The sequence below is a fragment of the Nyctereutes procyonoides genome, unplaced genomic scaffold, assembly GCF_905146905.1.
Source record: "Nyctereutes procyonoides isolate TBG_1078 unplaced genomic scaffold, NYPRO_anot_genome, whole genome shotgun sequence".
NCBI lineage: Eukaryota > Metazoa > Chordata > Mammalia > Carnivora > Canidae > Nyctereutes > Nyctereutes procyonoides.
In genome coordinates, this window is record NW_026575042.1 from 45,991,433 (window position 1) to 46,011,750 (window position 20,318).

At 43.4% G+C, this 20,318-nt stretch overlaps 1 protein-coding gene across 1 annotated transcript in view; it reads right to left on the reverse strand.

Annotated features, from left to right (window-relative positions):
• The window catches only part of CLRN1 (clarin 1), a 35,685-nt gene extending 17,371 nt beyond the window's left edge, over nucleotides 1-18,314 (reverse strand). Inside the window, exon 1 of the mRNA XM_055321739.1 lies at nucleotides 18,062-18,314. Coding sequence (XP_055177714.1) covers nucleotides 18,062-18,314 — 253 coding nt within the window. The remainder of the gene's footprint in view (nucleotides 1-18,061) is intronic.
• Between the last annotated feature and the right edge of the window lie 2,004 nt (nucleotides 18,315-20,318).

Below are 20,318 nucleotides of genomic sequence, written 5' to 3' on the forward strand. Positions count from 1 at the left end.
GCCTTCGTTCTCCTATCACGGGATTTCCTCCGCTCTCTGCAGGAGGCAGAGGGCCTCCCTCTCCCCGTCTTCAGACACCCCCAGAGCCCTTCTTTTCTGTCCTTTCATCGCCCAACTTCCTCAAAGAACAATGCATGACTAATGATGATAGGACTCAAGCAGCCAACAATGATACAGCACTTGCTCTGTTCCGGGTCTTTAGCTGTATTGCATAGAGACTCAAATCTTTTCATTCTTGCAAGATACAGTGAAACCTAAACGACAGACTTAAATCTTCTAATTCTTACAGTATAGATTTAAAAAAGAAAAACACAAAAAACCAACAACAACAAGCCTGAAGCATCGAGAAGTTAAATTGCCTAGGCACACATGGCATTGCTTTCTTTGCTTTTGACTCCAACCCCCCCCCATTTTTAAGATTTGAGTAAAATTAACACAGCAAAAAAATTCTCCCTTTTTAGTGTCTATTTCTTTAAAAATTCTCCCTTTTTAGTGTCTATTTCTGTGAGTTTTGACACTCAGCCCTGAACCACCACCTCAATCGACACAGAGAACAATTTCCCCATTCCCCAAACTTGCAGCTTCCCCCCTGCAGTCCACCTGCCGCCTCTCCCCCACCAGCTCCTGCACGTGTAATTTTGCAAGAAACTGCCAATTGGTTTTCCCCGAGTGACTGTGCCGTTTCACCCTCCCACCAGCCGTGTAGGAGTCCCCGTCGTTCCGCATCCTCGCTGGCACTTGGCAGCGTTTTAAAATTGTAGCCCTTTAAAGAGGTGTGTAGTTTACCTCCTTGGAGTTTTAATTTGCGTTTTCCAAGTGACTAATGATACCGAGCGTCACTTTGTGAGTTTATTTGCCTTCTATATATCTTCTTGGGTGAAGTGCATTCATATCTTTTGTGCATTTTTTTAAATCGGATTGTTTCTTGTTATTATTGAGTTCTGAGAATTCTTTACACATGCTGGATATGAGCTCTTTATCAGATAAGTAATTCGCAAATATTTTCTCCAAGTATGCCGCTTGTCTGTTCATTCTCTTATCAGTGCCTTTTGAAAGGCAGCTCTTATTTTTATGAAATCTAGTTTCTCAGTCGTTTTTCTTTTATGTATCACGTTATGGATGTCAAATCTAAGAGGTCTTTGCCTCATGCAAGGTCACAAATAGGTTTGCCTGTGTTTTTCCTCTAGACATTTTTTTAGTTTTAGGTTCCCACTTCAGTCTGTGATCCATCATGAGTTATTTTTTGTACAGGGTCAAGGCTGATTTTCTTTTTTTTTTTTGCATATGGATATTGAATTGTTTCAGTGTTTAAAAAGCTGAACATAGACTTAACATATGACCCAGCAATCACATTTCTGGATATTTGTCTAAGAGCAATCAAAAAAAGAAAAAAAAAACAAAAAACAACAACAACAAAAAAAACCATAGGTCCACGCAAAAACCTGTATGCAAATATTTACAGTGGCTTTATTTGTATTTGTCTCAAATTGGAGACATCTTAAATATCTATCAACTGGTGAATGGATAAACAAGCTTTGGCCTGTCCGTAACATAACAGACTTCTCAGTAATAAAAAGGAACAGACTACTGGTACATACGATAACGTGGAGGGATCTGAAATGCATCATGCTAACTGAAATGAACTACACTCAAAAGGCTGCATGTTGTATGATTCCATATGTATGGCATTCTGGAAAGAACGAAATAATAAGGATGGAAAACAGAATCCGCTTTTGCCCAGGGTTGGCTGTAAAGGAGGACATTGACCACAAAGGGGGCACAGGGGAAATTTTGAGGGTGATGGAAGTGTTCTATATCTTTTTTTTTTCTTTTAAGATTTTTATTTATTCATGAGAGACACACACAGAGAGAGAGAGAGAGAGAGAGAGAGAGAGAGAGAGAGAGAGAGGCAGAGACCCAGGCAGAGGGAGAAGCAGGCTCCATGCAGGGAGCCCAATGCAGGACTTGATCCCGGGACCCCAGGGTCACACCCTGGGCTGAAGGCAGATGCTCAACCACCGAGCCACCCGGGCACCCGAAGTGTTCTATATCTTGACTGTGGTGGCACTTACTCGCCTTTATTATGTATTAGTCAAATTCATGGACCCGTGCACCTAAGAAGGGGGAATCTCACTGTATGTAATCATATGTGTAACCTCAATAAACCAGAGTAAAGCCAAAAAAGAATGGGAGGGTAAGGCCTGGGCTGAGTAGGCTCTTCCAGACGTGAACAGGGGCCTCAGCAACTGTGACCATTTGGCCCAGAGAGGGACAAGCTCCGTAAAAGAGAAGAAAAGTAACACAGGCCCAAGAGCCAGGTGCCGGGGCCTAGTCCACCGTGTGACCTTGAGCAGGTGCAAGGGTCCCTGTTTCTCCTAGAAGACAGAGTGTTCCACGGGGCCACCGGGGAAGGGACCGGGCACTTGGAATGCAGGAGAGCTTCACACTGCAGCTCCTTAGCTAAGTCTTACGCCCTAACCCTTGATTTCCTTGTCTGGAAATGAAATTTTACCTTTCTCTCAACTGTGCAAGGCCTCCACGGCCTCGGAGCGAGCAGTACTAGCTCAGGGCAGGTGCTGGGTGGACGTCTGGCGGGGTGCCCCCTCCGGGGCCGGCTCTGCGGGATTCAAAGCCCTCCCTTCCCACCTGTGCACAGGTGCCCCCCCCCCCCGCCTCATAGTCTCGCCCCTTCTTTAGATCAGTCCCATCAGCACGCAGGTAACTCACTGTCCTTTTCTCGTCTTAAATAAGATGGGTGGCTCAGTCGGCTAGGCGTCGGACTCGAGATTTCAGCTCAGGGCCTGGTCTCGGGGTTGTGAGCTCCAGCCCTGCATTGGCCTTGGCCTCTCCCTCTGCTCCTCCTCCTGCACGCTCTCTCTCTCTCTCTCTCTCTTTCAATCAATAAAATCATAAAAGCAAATCTCACCAAAGCCCTCCAGCTATTACTCTTTTTTTTTTTTCCTATTTCCCCTTCTGGCAAAACCTCCCCAGGACTTAGCTGCACTCTGAGCATCTCCTCCCCTCCCTCCACATTCCCGCTTGAATCCACTGCGCCCACCCTGCATCTCCCGAGGCCCCGAGGAGCTTCAAGCTGCCAGACCCAAGGGGCAGTCTCTGTTCCCCTCTCACCTGATCTATATCTGGCTCAATGGCTCACTCCCTCCTCCTGGAAATGCTTCCCTCCCCGGCCTCCCAGACATGACACGCTTGGGGCTCTGCTATGTCACTGGCTGCTGTCCTGACCCACCTTGTGGGTTTGTCCTCACCTCTGGATCCCTCTAGAGGATGACTCCATTCTTGTACCTTCTCTCTTCTCCCTCTTGGCTCACTTCCTTGGAGCTCCTCCAGTAGCATGGCTTTTAATGGGAACACTTTCAGACCGGTATCTCCAGCCTGGATTCCCCTTGAATCCCAAACTTGTAGGTCCTCAACGTCCTACTGAACATCTTGATGGAGATATGAGGCGTCTCACTGTGTCCCAAACCACACCCATAGTCTTCCCTTCCTCACACTCTCTTCCCTCAGCCTCCCTCGCCTCAGTTGCCTTGGCGTCGTCCTGGAGTCTTACTCTCGCACCTCACGTTAAGTCCATGAGGAAAACCTGCTGGCACTCCCTTCAGAATCTGACCGCTCCCCTCCATCCCCACTGTTCCTCCAGTCCAGCCCATCAGCTCCCACCCAAGGGCTTCCTGACTGGTCTCTCTGCTTCCACTCCTCCTTACGATCTCCTATCAGTGCATCAGCCAGAGAGATCTTTAAAAACTGAACAGGTGTATGTCAATTCCCTGCCTAGACCCTTCCAGTGGGTTCCTCTCCATTCAGAGTATAAGCCAACTCATGACAATGGACCTATGGTAGGACTCCTTGCCAGACCTCTGACTTCATCTGCCACCCATCTCCTTAAGCAGTGTGCCCTAGCCACTGGCCTCCTTACTGTACTTCAATCATGCCTGGACCATTTCTACCTCAGGGCCTTTGCACATACTGTTCCCTCGGATATTCCCCTAGGTATCCTCATGGCTTGCTCCCTCGCCTGCATGCCTTGACTTAAATGCCACTCTGTTGGGAGTGCCTTCCTTAACCACCGTATTTAAAGTTGTCACCTCCTGCCCAGACGTCTCCCCTTTCTAATTCTCCAACCCCTTTTCTTGCATTTCCTTTTCTCCTTAGCAATTATTAATCACCTGACCAATTCTATATTTTTGCTTGTTTCTCTCATGACTTGTTTGTTGGTCTGTTTTCTTCACTGCTGTATTCCTAGCCCCTAAGCATGCCTGGCACAGTGTAGATCAGTATTTGTCAACTTTTTAATTTCACTATTGCTCATCATTCCAGGAGTCCTTTCAGACATTTCTCCTAATCACCCTTTCCCAGTGAAATTTTAATACCGCAGTTATACTGTGTATTGATTTCTGTATTGGATTTATACCTGTGCTTAATATACATACACACTTTTTAAAGAGTAAGAGCTTTTCTCACCGCCAAGAACCCATTTTCACCCCCTTAGGGGGATTATGGCAGCCATTGAGAATACATGATGTAACTGCTGGACACAAGTATGTTGGATGGATATATTTTGCTTGGAGTAGGATGTGGGGATGGAGTCTGATGCGGTTAGCAGGTCTGGGGTTTCTTGGCAGAAGTCAGTGGTTTCTACTAAGGGAATTAGTGCCACAAAGTCAAAAAAGGGAAAGAAGAAGAGGAAGAGAGGATACTCCATTTGGTGACCCCGGGCCAGAGGAGAAGAAAGGGGGTTGACTGCTTTAAGTGTAATGGGAATTTCTGGTTACAAACTTGAATTTAACCATAGAGTCAAGCAGTCACCGTTGACCTTGATGTAAGCTGCCGATGGTAATAGAAACTGGATTGAGAGAGTTTTTGGAGAGAATCTGGGGCAATGGAGATAAAATACAGTAGTCACCAGAGGGATAATAGGAACCTTTTTTTTTTTTTTAAAGAAGTTGAAAGACCTAGTTGGTAACTGGAATAGAATTTCAAATCTCTTTATTAAAAGAAAAATTTTAATCCAACATATTTGGGGGATTGTCAACCTGTTACATGGAAACTGATGGCTGTTTAATAACAAGGTTTAAAGTTTGGGATTTGTAAGAGAATTCATCTCAACCCTGAATGTAGCAAAGCCCTTTTTTGTTAGCAAGGCAGGAGGATTAGGAGAAGATGGACATGCTCCTCACTGTGTTTCTGTTCAAATGTCCAACTATTCATAGAGAACTGTTTAAAAATAAATGAGCAACATTATAACAATGAAATGGAAGTTAAGATAATTCTACCACTAGAAAAGTAAGATTTTCCTTTATTTTTATTTGCTTCAAATCTTTGTCCATCTTAATATTCATTTCCTATATTATAATAATGCAGTTTTGAGGTTATATTCTGTACTTCCTATATCGAATATAAGCATATAAGCATTTTTTTTCATGTCAGGCATGTTGCCTTCATCACTCATGTAGGTACCAATATGGATTTTTCCATCAAACTGTAGGCTGCTGTCAGGCTGTCTTTCCATTGTTTCAGTGTTCTGGCTAACGCTGTAGCGAACATCTCCAAGCACATTCCTTCCTCTTCTTCTTTTTTTTTTTTTTTTTTTAATCATGGGTGTGGACGATGAGCAGGACCAACTTTTTTGGATGAACTTCCAGGCAAGGAATCACTCGGATCAGAGTGCTTTCTAAAAGAATGCTGTACATGTATTGATAAGACATAACCTCAAGAAGGCGGGTTATATTTTATAACATCCGCATTAAACTCCTGGTTCAAAGCTCGATTTCTCTTCCCTGCAGTCTGCAGGCAGAGATTTCTGACAAGATAGCTATTCAGAAACAGAAACCTAGAAGAAACTAGTCATTGAGGTCACTCTCCTAATAGCAGAATAGAAGGCACCTGTCACAGAAGGGTGGAGGAGGGGGGCAGGAAATCCACATTGCATAACCAGCCCAGTGCACAGAGCAAGGCTGTCACACCCTCAGTTCTACAGTTTGCAATTACAAAACCGAGCTAAGTCACAAGGGAATGGCCTGGAGTGAAAACGCAGCCCCAGGGGAGCTCTCCGTAGGAAACATACCCTCCTCCCACAGTCATTTGGGGGTGGCTTCTGTTCTTTGGGCTCCGTCCCTTACCTCTGTGACCCCATTCCAACCTGGGCCCCTGACCTGTGGCCTACCACAGCCCAGCCATTCTGCAAAGTCTTCCCCAGTCTTTGGCTCTTCCATCCCCCATCAGATATTCCGGGCCTCCTCCGCTCATGCCGCCCTGCCTCCATTTCCTCCCCCCCGTTTGTGCGCCTGGCTTACAGAAGGCCCCAAAACATCCAGTGAGTGGAACGCCTCCATTTCAGAGAGAAAAGTGAGGTTATCAGGGGGACTGCCTCACCTTGCAGCTCCCCACTGCCAGTTTTAGGAAAATTTTTTTCCTCTTGTTCATGGTTTGGCCTTCTCCCTGTGTTGTCAGACTCCTCCTTTTCTACCTCATGGGTCCCTCCTCAGCCCATTACCTCCCCTGTCTCTCCTCAACATATTCCTCCCTACTAGTTTATCTCCTCAGGATAGACTCACACTCGAGACCCTTCTATGCACAATCCACGTGGACACACACACACACACACACACACACACACACACAGGCATGCACGCATATGTTCCTAGCCATGGGCCTCTCTTCTAGGAGCCTGGCCACAGCCTTGCTCTGAGTCCTTGCCTTCCATTCCCTCCTCAGCTCCTACAAGGGCCTCTCTTCCCATCCCTCTATCAGGACTGCTTGAGAAAAGGTCCCCTGTGACCTTACAGTGTTAAAATTCAAGGGACTATTTTCACCATCTCTTAGTTGACATCTCAGTGGCATTTGGGGCTGCTGACAATTCCTGCCTTCTGAAAGTTTCTCCTCCCTTGGCTTCCCCTCTGCTGGTCCCCCCTGCAGCTCACTGATCCTCCGCTCCTCAGCCTGCCTTGCCAGTCCTTCCTCCTCAACCCTTAAGTATTGGTGTTTTCTAGAACCCACCCCTTTACCTTCTTATTTGATTCGCCTCCCTAGGAACCTCTCCTTGCATTGAAGCTCCCGCTACCACCTCTAATCGGCTGGTTCCCACCTCTCCGCCTCTACTCCAGGCCACTCACATGACCTCCAAATCTGCCCAACTGATGGACATCACGGGTTGCTGGCCAAACATGGATCTCACTAAATATGACTGAACACAATTTCATCTTCCCTCTAGACCTTCTGCATTCCTTATCTCAGGGAGTTGCTACAGCTCTCTATCCTGCAGAAAATGGGGCCCATCTCCTATCACTAAGTTCTGTTGATTTTTTTTTCTTTTTTTTTTTTTTTTGCATCTGATTATTTTGCAAATATGTCCCCTCCTTTGCAGCCCTCTGGCAATGCTTTGGTTTGGGCCACCAAATATTGGATGGAGGAGCCTCTTGACTGGCCTCTTCACTTCTCTTTTGGTCTTTGAATCCATCTTCTGCTTCATCACATACCCACTTACTTCCCTTGAGTGGCTTCCCATTGCCTACAAGGTCAAATCAAGTGCTTCGGGACAGCAAAGTCTCTCCTATTCTGGTCACTGCCTTCTCCCCAGCCTTGTCTTTCTTCTTCTTTCTCTAGTATCCTCTGTACTCCGGCCACAGTAGGCTCTTTGTAACTTTGCTCATGATATTCCTTTGCTGAGAATGGCTTCTTCAATGCCATCAAGTGAACTCTACTTCTAATTCTGAAGAACTTTCTTCCAATTTCCCTGTGCCTTGCCCTGACAAAGAGTAAATCTCCTTGTTGGAGCTTCCTGAATAAAAACAATAATTGCAATCGTAATTAGTGCTATTCAACCTTCTACAGTTCCAGTTCTTTCCCATCCAGAGCTCATGATAGGATTGCACATCCTGGCCCCTTTGCAGTTAGATGTGGCTGTGTAACAACCTTGCCCAATAAGGTATCAGTGGAAGTGGCATGGGTCAGTTCTGGGTCAGAGGATTTAGTTGCCAGAGTGAGAGCCTCCACAATCCTCGGTCTCTGTTATAACAACTGGCGACATTCCAGATGGTGGCTGCATCCTTGAAAGGACCTGCAGCTGATCTCTGATGCATATGTACTATGAGCAAGAGATCGATCTTTGATTTCCCCATGACGTATGAACTTACTTGTAATTAAAGCATAACGTAGTCCATCTTGACTGACGTACCTGTGTGGCTTTTACAAATTGTCAGTTATTTAAAAACACTCTTGCTACATTCTTCATTATTTATAAACAAGTACCTTCTTTCACTCCCTTCATATCTGCAAAGTCTGGAATGCTTAGGCACATAATAGGCCCCAGTGAAGTTTCCCCGCCTTGGGGTGGTAAGGGCACACATACCCTAACTTACAAAGAATTTGTATAAAGTCATGCTGTTTTCAATAGATCATTGGAGAGTAACAAGAATAAGATAAAAAAATCATTTGTTTTTACAAACTGCTAAGTATGTTCCTTTATTACTTGCCATTAATCCATGTTTTATTTGATATCTCTAAATGTATGGCTTTCATTTTGGTGGCCTTAAAATTTATTTCTATCTGCTGGGTTCCTCTGTTGTAGTTTATCCTGAAACTTTGTTCTCATTTTTAGCCATTACGGATTCCAGTCTAACAGTCACATTTTTAAATTTCTTAAATAGGAATTTAGTAAGTCCCATCTAAACCCGTATTTGGGCATTAACCAAGAATATTAGGTAGTTGGAATATCATGCAATGCCAAAACAAGAAGAACGGAGATGCTAGTGGGAAGAGAGACAAATAGGCATTAGCTGAAAGGCAACATGGCAGGTTAAAAAAAAAAAAAAGCATAGCATTTGGAGTTAGGAAAGTTGGGGATTAATCTGGTTTTGCCATTTACTTCTCACGTGGACCTCTGTATGCCTCAGCTTCCTTATGTGTAAATGTGAGTTGCGACAGAAATAAGTCACAGAACTTTCAAGAGACGCAAGTGAAGTCATTTATATGGATGCTCTATGTAAATTGTAAGGAATTGCTTAAATATTTTTTCTAACATGATTAAAGGGCAGGAGCATTGTATTTCCACCCAGGGCAACAGGAGATCTAAGAGCCCAGTGCTGTGAGAGTGTCAGCATTTTCAAATCTCATGATCAGTCATTGGGGGTAGGAGGGACTCCTGTGGCTCACAGGTGGTCAGAGCACTTATCTGTTCACTGAGGCCAAAGATCCCTCCATAGGAGTCCCTAGATACATGGAATTCAGGCAAACTTTCTATCTTGTAGCTCAAATTTTTACTTTTTCCTTCTCTCCCTGACCAGGCGGTGACTATTTCTGTACATAATCCAGGAACTTTAGATTTATAGCTAATTACTTATTTGGTACCTGTCACACACTTTCCTCAGCATCTGATATACCGTTCTCATTCTCATTTCTATTTCCCTTGTGCAATTCTTGGACATTCTCTGTAATGACTTATCTTGAATGATTTTTAGGCTGATGGCACACCTCTAAAGAGGACCCCTGATATTCTCTTTGGAAGGACCAGAGCCCTTCCACAGAAGACGGGCAGGTAAAGGTCAAAATGTTAGCTTTATTTCTGCTAAAGTGCTGGAAAGTGTGGCTTAGATCTTCCATCAAGTTCTTTTGAATTAGACAGCCTCATCCACCCAGGCATAGGAGGGGCTGGACAGCTGAAAGCCTCCCAGTCCAGGGCCAACCTGCCTCCCCTATCCCGACCAGGTGGAGAGCAGGCTCCTATAACTGGTGGGCAGACTCGGAAAGAGGGGAAGCCTCTAGGGCTGAGAGCCAAGTATGTGGTTTCTTACTCAAACTCATCGATCACATCTCTGATTCCTGCTGAGGCCAGAAAGGTGTAAGGAAAGTGGAAATATGCAGCTAAAGGAGTAAAGCTAAGGATCCCCAAACCTTAGCATGTGTGGAAACCATGCTAAACACCTCTGCTCCTTCCTGCTCTCCTTCTGGTGGTCTTGCCCTTCCCTAATATGGAAGACTCCTGACTCCTCACCGACTTCCACCCGTCTTGGCCATCATCCACCTCAGTAGTTCTCAGCCTTGGATACACATTAGAATCACCCGAGGAGCTTCTAAACCATTCCAATTCTCATGCCCTCCACCCCCACCCCAAGATCCTGGTTCCATTGGCCTGGGATGAAGCCTTGGCATCGTAGTTATAAAGACTCTCCAGGTGATTCTAAAGCGCAGCCAGGGTTACGGACCACTGACCTAATGGTGTAGGTTTCATCAACCCTTTTCACCTTCAGCTGGCCAGATGTAAAATGCAGGTAACACCATCTGGGAAGCTCCCAGAATGAAGCCAGCCTCTGATAATGATGTCAGCAATGGTGCAGCAACTTATTCCTAGATTAAAGCCATATGGTAGCTTCAGAGGTCCTGTTTTCCTTCTCAACTTGTCGTCCTCCACATAAAAGATGTGTAAAAAGAGAAGTTGTATTTGGCCCCTTGGTGCTCAGCTATTCATTTTCTTGAAAGGGAATAAGAAGGAAGATTTCTTTCTTCTTATCAGAAATGCTCTTGATCTGACTTTGCCCTCAGCCCATCTGCAGCCAGTCATTATGAAAATCCAGTAAAAGACATTCCTGACATAAGCTCAATGCATCCACCTCCTTTAATATCCCCCATAATCTCACACCCAGGTATTGAGGCAGGCTTCCTTCTGATGGCTGCATAGTCAGGGAGAATGAAATCCGTGACCCCAGCACTTCAGAGGAGGAGATGTGATGGCAAGATAGAACTGTTTAAAATACCTTTTTTTTTTTCCAGTATCTTGCCTGAATTCCTCTCAGCCAAAGTCTATCTACCTGACTCAACCCGATTCAGAGGCAGCCCCACCAGTGAGTCTTAATCACCCATGGTGGCTGCAGGACGACAGCTGCTTTGGTGCATATGTGTCTCTGATAACAGAACCCGTTTAACTGCTCCAAATCCACAGGGTATGATTACGTTGGGGTAATAACTCCCGAGAATGGCTTTGCTACAGTTATAACATGCTGAGAGGGAGCGAAATACGAATCCTGCATAAATTAGACTGCCAGGTACAGTTTGCTATTACTCAGCTCTATCATACCTGTAATAAAAGTGTATCATCTCCCAACCAGCCTGGGTGTTTAGGTGCATGACTAGATGAAAGGCTAATTTGTCACTGTTTAATTTAAATAACTTCTGTTTTAGAAAAAGGTCTTTAACTTTATGAAATCTCTGATCTTCTTCAGAGATAAAAATGAGCTTTTTCATTTTTTTTAAATGAGATTTTAATTTACGCTGTAATTCTGATCCATTGGCTCAAAATAAAACACCAGATTCTGAAGTGAATCAAATGCTGCGTACCTGCTTTTCTTTTTGTTCCTGCCTGTTTTGAAACCACTCATGACAACTCAGGAAAGAGCCTGCCATTTTGGTCATTGCTGCGGAAAAATAATGGTTGCAGTCCAGGTAACGAACTCTGAAGATCATACCATGAAGATTTTCACTGGCAGGGAGCTTACATCAGCTAGCCACATGTGGCATCAGATATTTCCACGTCCAGCATGAATTATCAACATTAATATGCTCACATAAGCCAAAGATCAGCCATAAGCATGTGACCCACTCAACCTAGACTTTTTTCTTTTCAACCTAGATTATTAAACAGGCTTGACTTGATGATTTTTCCTTTCAAAGGTCAAAGATTAGGGCTTAGATAGACATCAAGGACACGGAAATGAACTCAACTCATAAAGCCAAGTGCTAGCACATGGATATACAAGATCCAGCTGATGAGAAAATAGCGGCATCATTGTCTAAATAGCTGGTGCAACTGAAGTTTACTCTTATGCTTTTTCATTTCTTTGCATCCTTTTTGCAGATTGTAAGGAGACAGATGTCATACACATCCTATGCGTCTGAATTTCAATCTCAGGATGGCTACCTACTTGATCTGTGACTTTGAAACAGTTGTGACCTCTCTGAGTTTATGGTTTCCATTTTTATTCAAGAGGAATAGAATCTTTGCACCTCCCACTTAAGGGCTGGAGGTGATCTAGGCACCATGCCTGGCACCTCTGAGGCACCCAGTAATTGGGCAGCTGAAATAAGTTTTTGTTTTTTTTTTTTCTGAGTTGTCTGAACATCCTTGGGAAAGATAAGTTACTCTCAGAGATTAGAAGAGAAAGCACAGCAGCAAATTGTAAGAATGATTTGGAGTCCTCCTCCAAGGGGTGAGGTTCACACATACCAGGCTTAAGTTCCAGAAGCTCCATGCTTCATGTCTCAGGTGAGCCCAGGTCAGTGACTTAATGGTTTTTAGAGTAGAGAGTAATTTCGAGGTACGGAAGGTGAGTGCTTGAGTGTGTATGTGTGTGTGTGCACGTGCATGTGTGCGTGCATATTTGCAAAACTATAATTGTCGAACGAAGCCGATTCTGTGAGGAATTTTTCCTGGTAAGGCTACCGGAAGTAGTTGCTAGGAAGGAAGGAGAAAGATCTTTTCCTGGCTGAGACCAGGAGAGCCAGAAGTTCCTTTCCTCCGTGGCCTTTTCCCAATATTTCTCATGATTTTGAGGACGATGTCTGCTCAGTTCCTCCTTTGGGTAAAGAAAACCCTGAGTGTTAAACATACTGGTCATTCCTAATTTCTTGCTATTATCAGTTTATGAAATCAAATGCAGGAAAGAGGAGTTTTTCCAGTGAGGATAGAAGAGAAGTTTCCAGGAAAAAATGGAGGAAGTAGAAGGTCAGCCTCTCCCTTGTATTTTGATCTTCTCTTTTGCTTTCTGAATAATACCATCTAGACTATGTGGGGGTTTATGGCTGCCCCTGCTCTCTGCAACCCGCTAACCCACGTCCCTAGAATTCCAGAACATTCCATTCTTCATTTTCTCCTCCTCTTACCTGTGGTTTCCCACACAAATAGTAAAAGGTTTGGATGGGGAAGAAGAGAAGCACTCGCTTTGATAATAAAATTCATTTGGGTCCTGATGAATGGTGGGCATTTCAGAATACTTTAAAAATCATGAGCTTTGAGGAAAGTGTAAAGGCACACAAAACTCACCACTTCAATGATAGTGGCTGGAATCTGTCAGCAGAGGCTTCAAGCGACGGAGCAGAAGGTCAAGTGATTTTAAAGCTGGAAGGACCTTGTCTAGGACAGCTGCCCCCTCATTATATATAGATCATAAAGGTTTGAACTAGAAGAAATGTTAAAATCACCTAGTTTCACCTCCCATTTTACAGATGCAAGAACGGAAAACCAATGAAATGTGATTTGTTCCAAGTCTAATCCCCAGTGAGGAACACAGACCTCCATAGTGTCTGTTGACCCAACATTTATTGAGCACCTCTTTGTGACATGCGCTGTGCTCGGTCCTGCTTGAGGGAGTTCTAGAATGAATAATACCCAGCCCCTGGGTATTCTGAGGCCTCAGGATCTCCTTGCAGAGAAATACACATTCTCAAATACTTATAATCCAAGGTGACTTGAAATAACAGAGTAAACATCAAGGTCAGCGAAGGACAAAGTAGGAGACAATTATTTAGCTGAGAGAAGTTGAAGATTTTTCTCTTCATGTTAGTGTTCCTCAACCATTACTATCTTTTATCCCACAATTACCTCCTCCCTCCCCCCCCAGTGGAAGGAAAACAAAATCTCTATGTGCTGGACTATTTGAATGGGTGAGTGAGACTAGACAAGAGGATCCTGAGCTAAAAGGCAGGAAGGCCCACATTAACTAGGTGAAATGACGAGACCATCTTTCCCCCCTCCTCCCACCAGGGAATCAGTCTTCCCTGGTCAACTCTGTAGGTTCCCCTCCAACTAGACCACCCATTAAGGAAGGGAGGAAGGGCAGGCGGTGTTATCAGAAGGGTACCTAAAGACCTGGGGTGACAGCAGAGAAGAGGATGTGCCGGATGGTGACAGGGCAGGTGGCGGGGTCACGCTCACCGGAGACCACGGAGGTACAATGCCAATTCTCGGTGGTGGTGGCAAAGACCCCAGTCTCAACTATTCTACCCCAAAATATGTTTGAGAAGCTACCTGCTTGCTGACACAAGTAGTTTCAACATCCCCTGTGTAATCTGGGTGAGGTACCTCATTTGGTAAAGAAAGCCTGCTTTTTAAAAATATAAAGTAGGCTAAATCTCTGTTAAGCTTTTTTAACACATTTTCAATCATAAGGTCCCAATTAAAATGCTTTAGAAGCATGACTAAAGTTGTAAGCTGTGACACACGATTGGTTAGATTTTAGTTTTCACGTTTCAAACACACACACACACACACACACACACACACACTCCATATGTTTTTACCAGCTCATTGAACTATCTTGGCAATAAATAGATCAGCATATCTAGGAATGATTGATACCATATGATTCTTGGGTATCATAGTTGATGTTCTGCGGTGTTTCAAACCACCAAGACGGAAACCCACCCACACATACCAAGCTCAAAACCGGCAGTTTTTTGTCTTGATGGCTACAGTTAGAGTTTAAACAGCATCATTAAAATTTCACAGGTGACATATCAGGAAAAATTAAGCCCACCAGTTGTGTTTCCTTGAAAGGAAAACAGTCCTTCATTATAACGAATGAAATTGTCCGCTAGGTATGAATGCGAGTGACCTCTAGAAAATGAAGCGCTGACCCATAAATGGATGAGAATCAGCCAGAGTAAACGAGGCAAACGTTTTCCCAGCATAACTGTGCATGCTGGCAGAGAAGATTCTTGTTATAATTAAAAGAGATGGAGTGGTCAACAGGGAACATTTAATAGGAACAAACATGACAACATTGCCTAACTATCTTTCTGGTCCATTCTTTATCCTCATGTTATACTATGTGTCTGGGTTTTAGAAGTGACACATGCATTCCCCATAAAAATAACACGTAAACTTGTACGGCAGAACCAAGCAGAAATTCATTTAGAATATGGATATGGACACGGTCAATGCCCAATTTACTCAGAGTAAATCTCTAGCTAAATCGGCGCTGTCCGGTTGTGAGCTGTTAGCCACACCGAAATGGCCAGCGAGCATTTGAAATGTGGCTAGTTTGGATTGAGAGGGGTTGTAAGTGTAAAATACACACTAGATTTCAAAGACTTAGCATCAGAAAAAAGAACAAAAGGTAAAATATCTCATATCTTACGTTGCCTGCGTGTTAAAATGGCATCTGGATATCTTGGGATAAAGAACTGGATCAGGGGATCCCTGAGTGGCTCAGCGGTTTAGCGCCTGCCTTCAGCCCAGTGCCTGATCCTGCAGTCCCAGGATTGAGTCCCACATCAGGTTCCCTGCAGGGAGCCTGCTTCTCTGTGTGTCTCTCACGAATAAATAAATAAAATCTTAAAAAAAAAAAAGAAATGGATCATTAAAATTCATTTCACTTGGTTCCTTTTACTCTTCTAATACAGCTCCTAGACCTTTTAAAGCTTCTCATATGCGGCTTGCATTTTTTGGCTCGTGTTGTATTTCTGTTGACCAATACTGATCTAAGTGAAAACTTTGGTAAGCAAAGTAGCATTTAGCCATTCCGCAGAACTGAAATGTAAATTCATATCAACTGACAATAACACGACAACATGAAGAAAACTGGCCATGAAGTGATTGAGGCTTTGATGAGTTGCCTTTTCCAGTCCTCCTACCCTGGAAAGTTTCTTAAAATCCACATGTTTGCTTCATAACCTTCTAAAGGGAAAACGAGAAAGGAGGACATTCTGGGAAATGAGTTGGGCCCTAATAATAAGTTGGGCCCAAGAAATAGAAAATCTTCTTCCCTGAGCAATTTGAGGGTCCTGGATTTTGCTCAAAGGGTGCTATTATTGAGAAACGGGGTTAGGCCTCTCCTTCTCTTCTATTAATGAAGTTCTACTTTTCTCTCGGGGAGATGATCAGAGGGCTCCCTTCCTTCAAGAATACGCTGTTAGAACATCGCTGGAAGGGTGACGGCATTTCAAATGGGAAGATATGGACCACGAAGCTATCTTGCAATACGAGTGTAAACTTGGAGGGTGTGGTGTGGAAGCTGTTTATTTAAATGAACATTATGCTTTTTGGGAATCATTTGGATGTATTCAGTTTTCCCCACTTTCTCTTCTGTTCCACTGAAAGAAATACTTCTACGCTTAGGCAGAAAAAGTGATATTGTAAGTACACCTTGTTAGGTCTCATTGAAACTAATGAGGCTTTGACAGGCCCAGCACCTAGAGAGGGTCTATAGAGAGGCTGTCGTTACAGAACCAACAAACAAATGTCAGATCTTCTTCACAAGGCTGGGGGGAAAATGTTCAGAGTGTCATAGGGACGAATGAAATTCTGTGATAGTGGGGTTTAAACCATACCTTCACCTGACTCTGAATCCTCACAAAAGCAAAGGGAAGGACACCTGATTAGAACAACTGCATCCCAGACCGAGCCAGCAGAGAACACACACATAAATAAAAAAGTCACGCATCAAACTGCTGAGGAATGTAGCTGTGTGAGGATTAAATAAGACAAAATATGTGTAGTGTCTAGTAAGTTTTCGGAGAACGTATTGTTTCAAAACCTGTCCTGTGGTATGAGTAAAGTTCATCTCTATTTCACTGTACCAAATGCAAAAGCTCCTGAAAATTCACTGTCTGTTCCCTGCTTTTGTCTAAACTCATTTGTGAGAAGCTTTACTCGCGCTTTAGCTGCCAATGACTCATGGTTAAATCATTTCACTCATCTTTTTTCCTTTTTTATTTTTTAATACAGTTGCAAATCATGTGATAGTCTGCTTTGTTCTCTTCCCCCCCTAAGGAAAGCGAAGCAACTCTAACAGCCCCATTACCTTAATGAACTAAAGCCATTCAGTGAAAAGAGTTGGTATTCATTTCATCAAATCTAGGGATGATAATTTTTTGAAAAGCTGAAGACTAATTCTTGGGGATTTTTGTGGAGCCCTGTGACAATTCATATCACCTAATAACCAACGTGAGTGAAGGCTGGTGTCCAATGACTGTTAAGAAGATACAAGGAATGCTGCAGAAATAGAAATAGGCCAGCACTGAAATTTAATTAGACACCGCATAGGTTAATAATAAATTCAATTAATTTAGCTTTCTACCTATGCTAGAGAAAAAAAAATACCCAGGCAAATAATAATTCATTTTAAATGCCTCAATTGGTAACCTCCTTTCCTGAAGAGTGATTTATGCAGTAATTTACTGGCTGTTTCTTCGTAAGATTGTTCCAAACCAGCCCTTTTGAAATAATAATAATTTCTGAATGTGTGTTGTGAGAGATATAACAAATGGCTTCTTATTAATTTTCATTTAATGAGTTGCCTATTCACATGGTAATTTTTAAAAATTCCCTTCTTAAGATAAACAGGTTATAAATACTGTGGGTAACACTTCCATTTCACAAAAATTGAACAGGAAAATCTATCCCATAGTACCTACATGATTTGAAGGTCAATCAGTTGCAAATTTTCTATACTAAATAGGCATCTATTTCTTTCCCAGTTAGCATAGCAGATCATTTTACATTTCTATGGCCAAGTGATTCAAATTGGTTAAAAAAGGAAACAAAAAACAAACAAACAAACAAGAATATTAGCAGGAAAGGTCCTAGCAGAGATCATACAGAGATAGACAGGGTACAAAGTCATGAGCAAGGTGGAAAAGCAGCTACTGAGCCCTTGACGCTGATTCTTTTTTTTTTTTTTTTAAGGAAAAAATGAAGCTCGTCTCTCATAGCTATTCCTCTAAGTTGCTTCTCCCCTTTTAAAATGACACCAAAACTTCTAGCATAAATATTGATGTTTCAGAATTAAATTGCTTATCCTTTCAAAGTTGAATTCCATAGCGGCTCATTAACCATATGCTGTCATGATAAAAACAGAATGAAGTAATTAATAAAAACAAAATCATAAAAACCAGGGAGAGGAAATTGCTTGGAAAAGACCTGGGCATTTCCAAAGGTTCGTGTCTGTTTTAGAAGGCCTGTACTAGACAGGGCCAGGCTCTTAAAAAGATCCCTTGCAACCGTGGAAAGAGTACGCCTAAAGTATTAAATAATTCAAATGCAACTGTTACTTACGTGAGAACCGAAAGGGCCTGGCTCCCAACCCGCACTGCCTGACGCCCTCTCCGTGGAAAAGCCCGTACTGCATTTCACCCATGAACTTGTCCAGCTCCTGCCCAGAGGCATTGACCAGCAGAGCCCCCGTTTTGCACAGGAAGGTGGCTTTGATCCACAACGGTGTCCCCAGGGCTGTCACCACTCCGAGGGCGCACACGAAGCTTAGCACCCCAGCTGTGCAAAAAACGACTTTCTTCTGTTGGTTTGGCATGATGAGAGATGGCTTCTGTGAAGGTGAGGTTCAGAAACGAGACCTTGGTGACTGATGAGAAGTGACTGGCCCTTTGGCTGCATTTATTAGAGTGGCTGAAAGGACAGATCCCAGCCCCATAGGCACCCTCACCGGCGTCGGTGGTTCTGGCCAGGAGAACGCCTGGAGGATGGAGGCTGCTTCATCACACTTCCTTGACTTTTCTCCTTTCCTCCTGCTGCTGCTTCTCTCTAATTTGGAATCTTTGGGCTAAGAATCTGTGAAACAGAGCGTTCACACTGCCTTCGAGTATCTCTTGTGTCACTTGGTAACAAAGGTCTAAGATAGCAGATGGAATCCTCCCTGTAACTTGATAAATGCCTCCCCTTTCCCCAGGCTTTTGTCTGATTGGGTGAGTTGAGACTTTCAGAAAAAGGCTTGGCTCTGATGGTAAATTTTCAGCCACTCGAGCAGCTCATTTATTGACATATTTTTTTTGTTTTTGTTTTTGGTGGGGGGTTGAAGAGGAGTTTGGACAGAGGATGATCCGATGTCTATTTATTGGCAATTAATTGATTTTGAAAAATGTTCATTGTAGCAGGATAAAATCTCAAACTGAAGTGGGTGCCGTAGACCAACCGTCAGGGCTTGTCATCCTAACTTCTTTTCTCCCAGATCCATGATTTAGAATCAGTGCGTCAATAGAGAAGTCGATTCCAATTTTTCCTGGCACCCAGGTGCAAATATCTAGATTTCTAAAAGCTTTCCTTCACAACGCTTGGCTGCTTCAGGACTATAGCAAGGAAATGAGGTTCTGGGTCTGAGAAGTATCAGAACCTATAAAGAAGACAAGAGCATTGTCATGGAAAGAAGAGATTGTGCTCAGATAGCCGGCTCTAAGAATTCATCACAGAAAAGCAAGGATCCCAGCAGAAATCATGAGTTAGGGAGACAAGAGACAAAGTCATGAGCAAGATTAAATAGCAAAATGAGTCCGGTTACATTGTCAAGATCTGAAAACTAAAGTCCAGAATTTAGTAATAGCTCTTTATTTTTTTAAAAAAAGATGTTATTCACTTATTTGGAGAGAGGGGCAGAGGCAGAGAGAGAATCTTCAGCAGACGCCCCACTGAGCATAGAGCTCTACGCATGGCTCTACCTCATGACCTGAGATCATGACCTGAGCGAAATCAAGAGTCAATGGTCAACCGACCGAGCCCACTAGGTGCCCCATAACAGCTTTTTAACTCAATATTCTCAATGAGATCTTTCCTTCTGCAGATACAGGTTGTGTGTGTGTGTGTGTGTGTGTGTGTGTGTGTGTGTGATGTATGTTGGATATCTATCATATGCCACATTATTGTGCTAGGCTCTGACATACAAAGTTAACTTTTAGTGAGAACTTGGTATGTATAGTACATTGTTAAGTATTTTACCTAAATCATCTTATTTAGTCCTCACAATTACCGTACAAAATGATGAGAAAGGTGAATGGAAATGATCTCCCCATTTTATAGATAGGAAACTGAGGCTCAGAGAGACCAAGCAACTTGCCCAAGAGAGTACTGGAGCTGGTATTCAAATCCGGATCTTCTTCTTTTCTTTTTAAGTTTTTATTTATTTATTAGAACACAAGCAGGGGGAGGAGCAGAGGGTAAGGGAAAGGAGGAGGAAGAGGGAGGGGAGAGAATCTCAAGCAGATTCCACATTGAGCTGAACACAGAGCCTGATGCAGGGCTCCATTTCCCGAAGTTGAGATCCTGACCTGAGCTGAAACAAAGGGTCAGACACTTAACCGGCTGAGCCACCCAGGCAGCTCTCAAATCTGGGTCTTCTAATTTTGAGGTTTATGCGCTATTCTAAGCAAAATCCTTGGCCTTGAGAAGACAAGCTCTTCATTTAGGGTTGTGTTGGCCTGGGAGTAATAAAGGCAGAGTAGCCCATTATTCACTGTGTATCTTGGTGCTTAGAGAATATCGACATCTGCGAACAGAACTTTCCCAGTTGGTCAAAAGCACATATTGT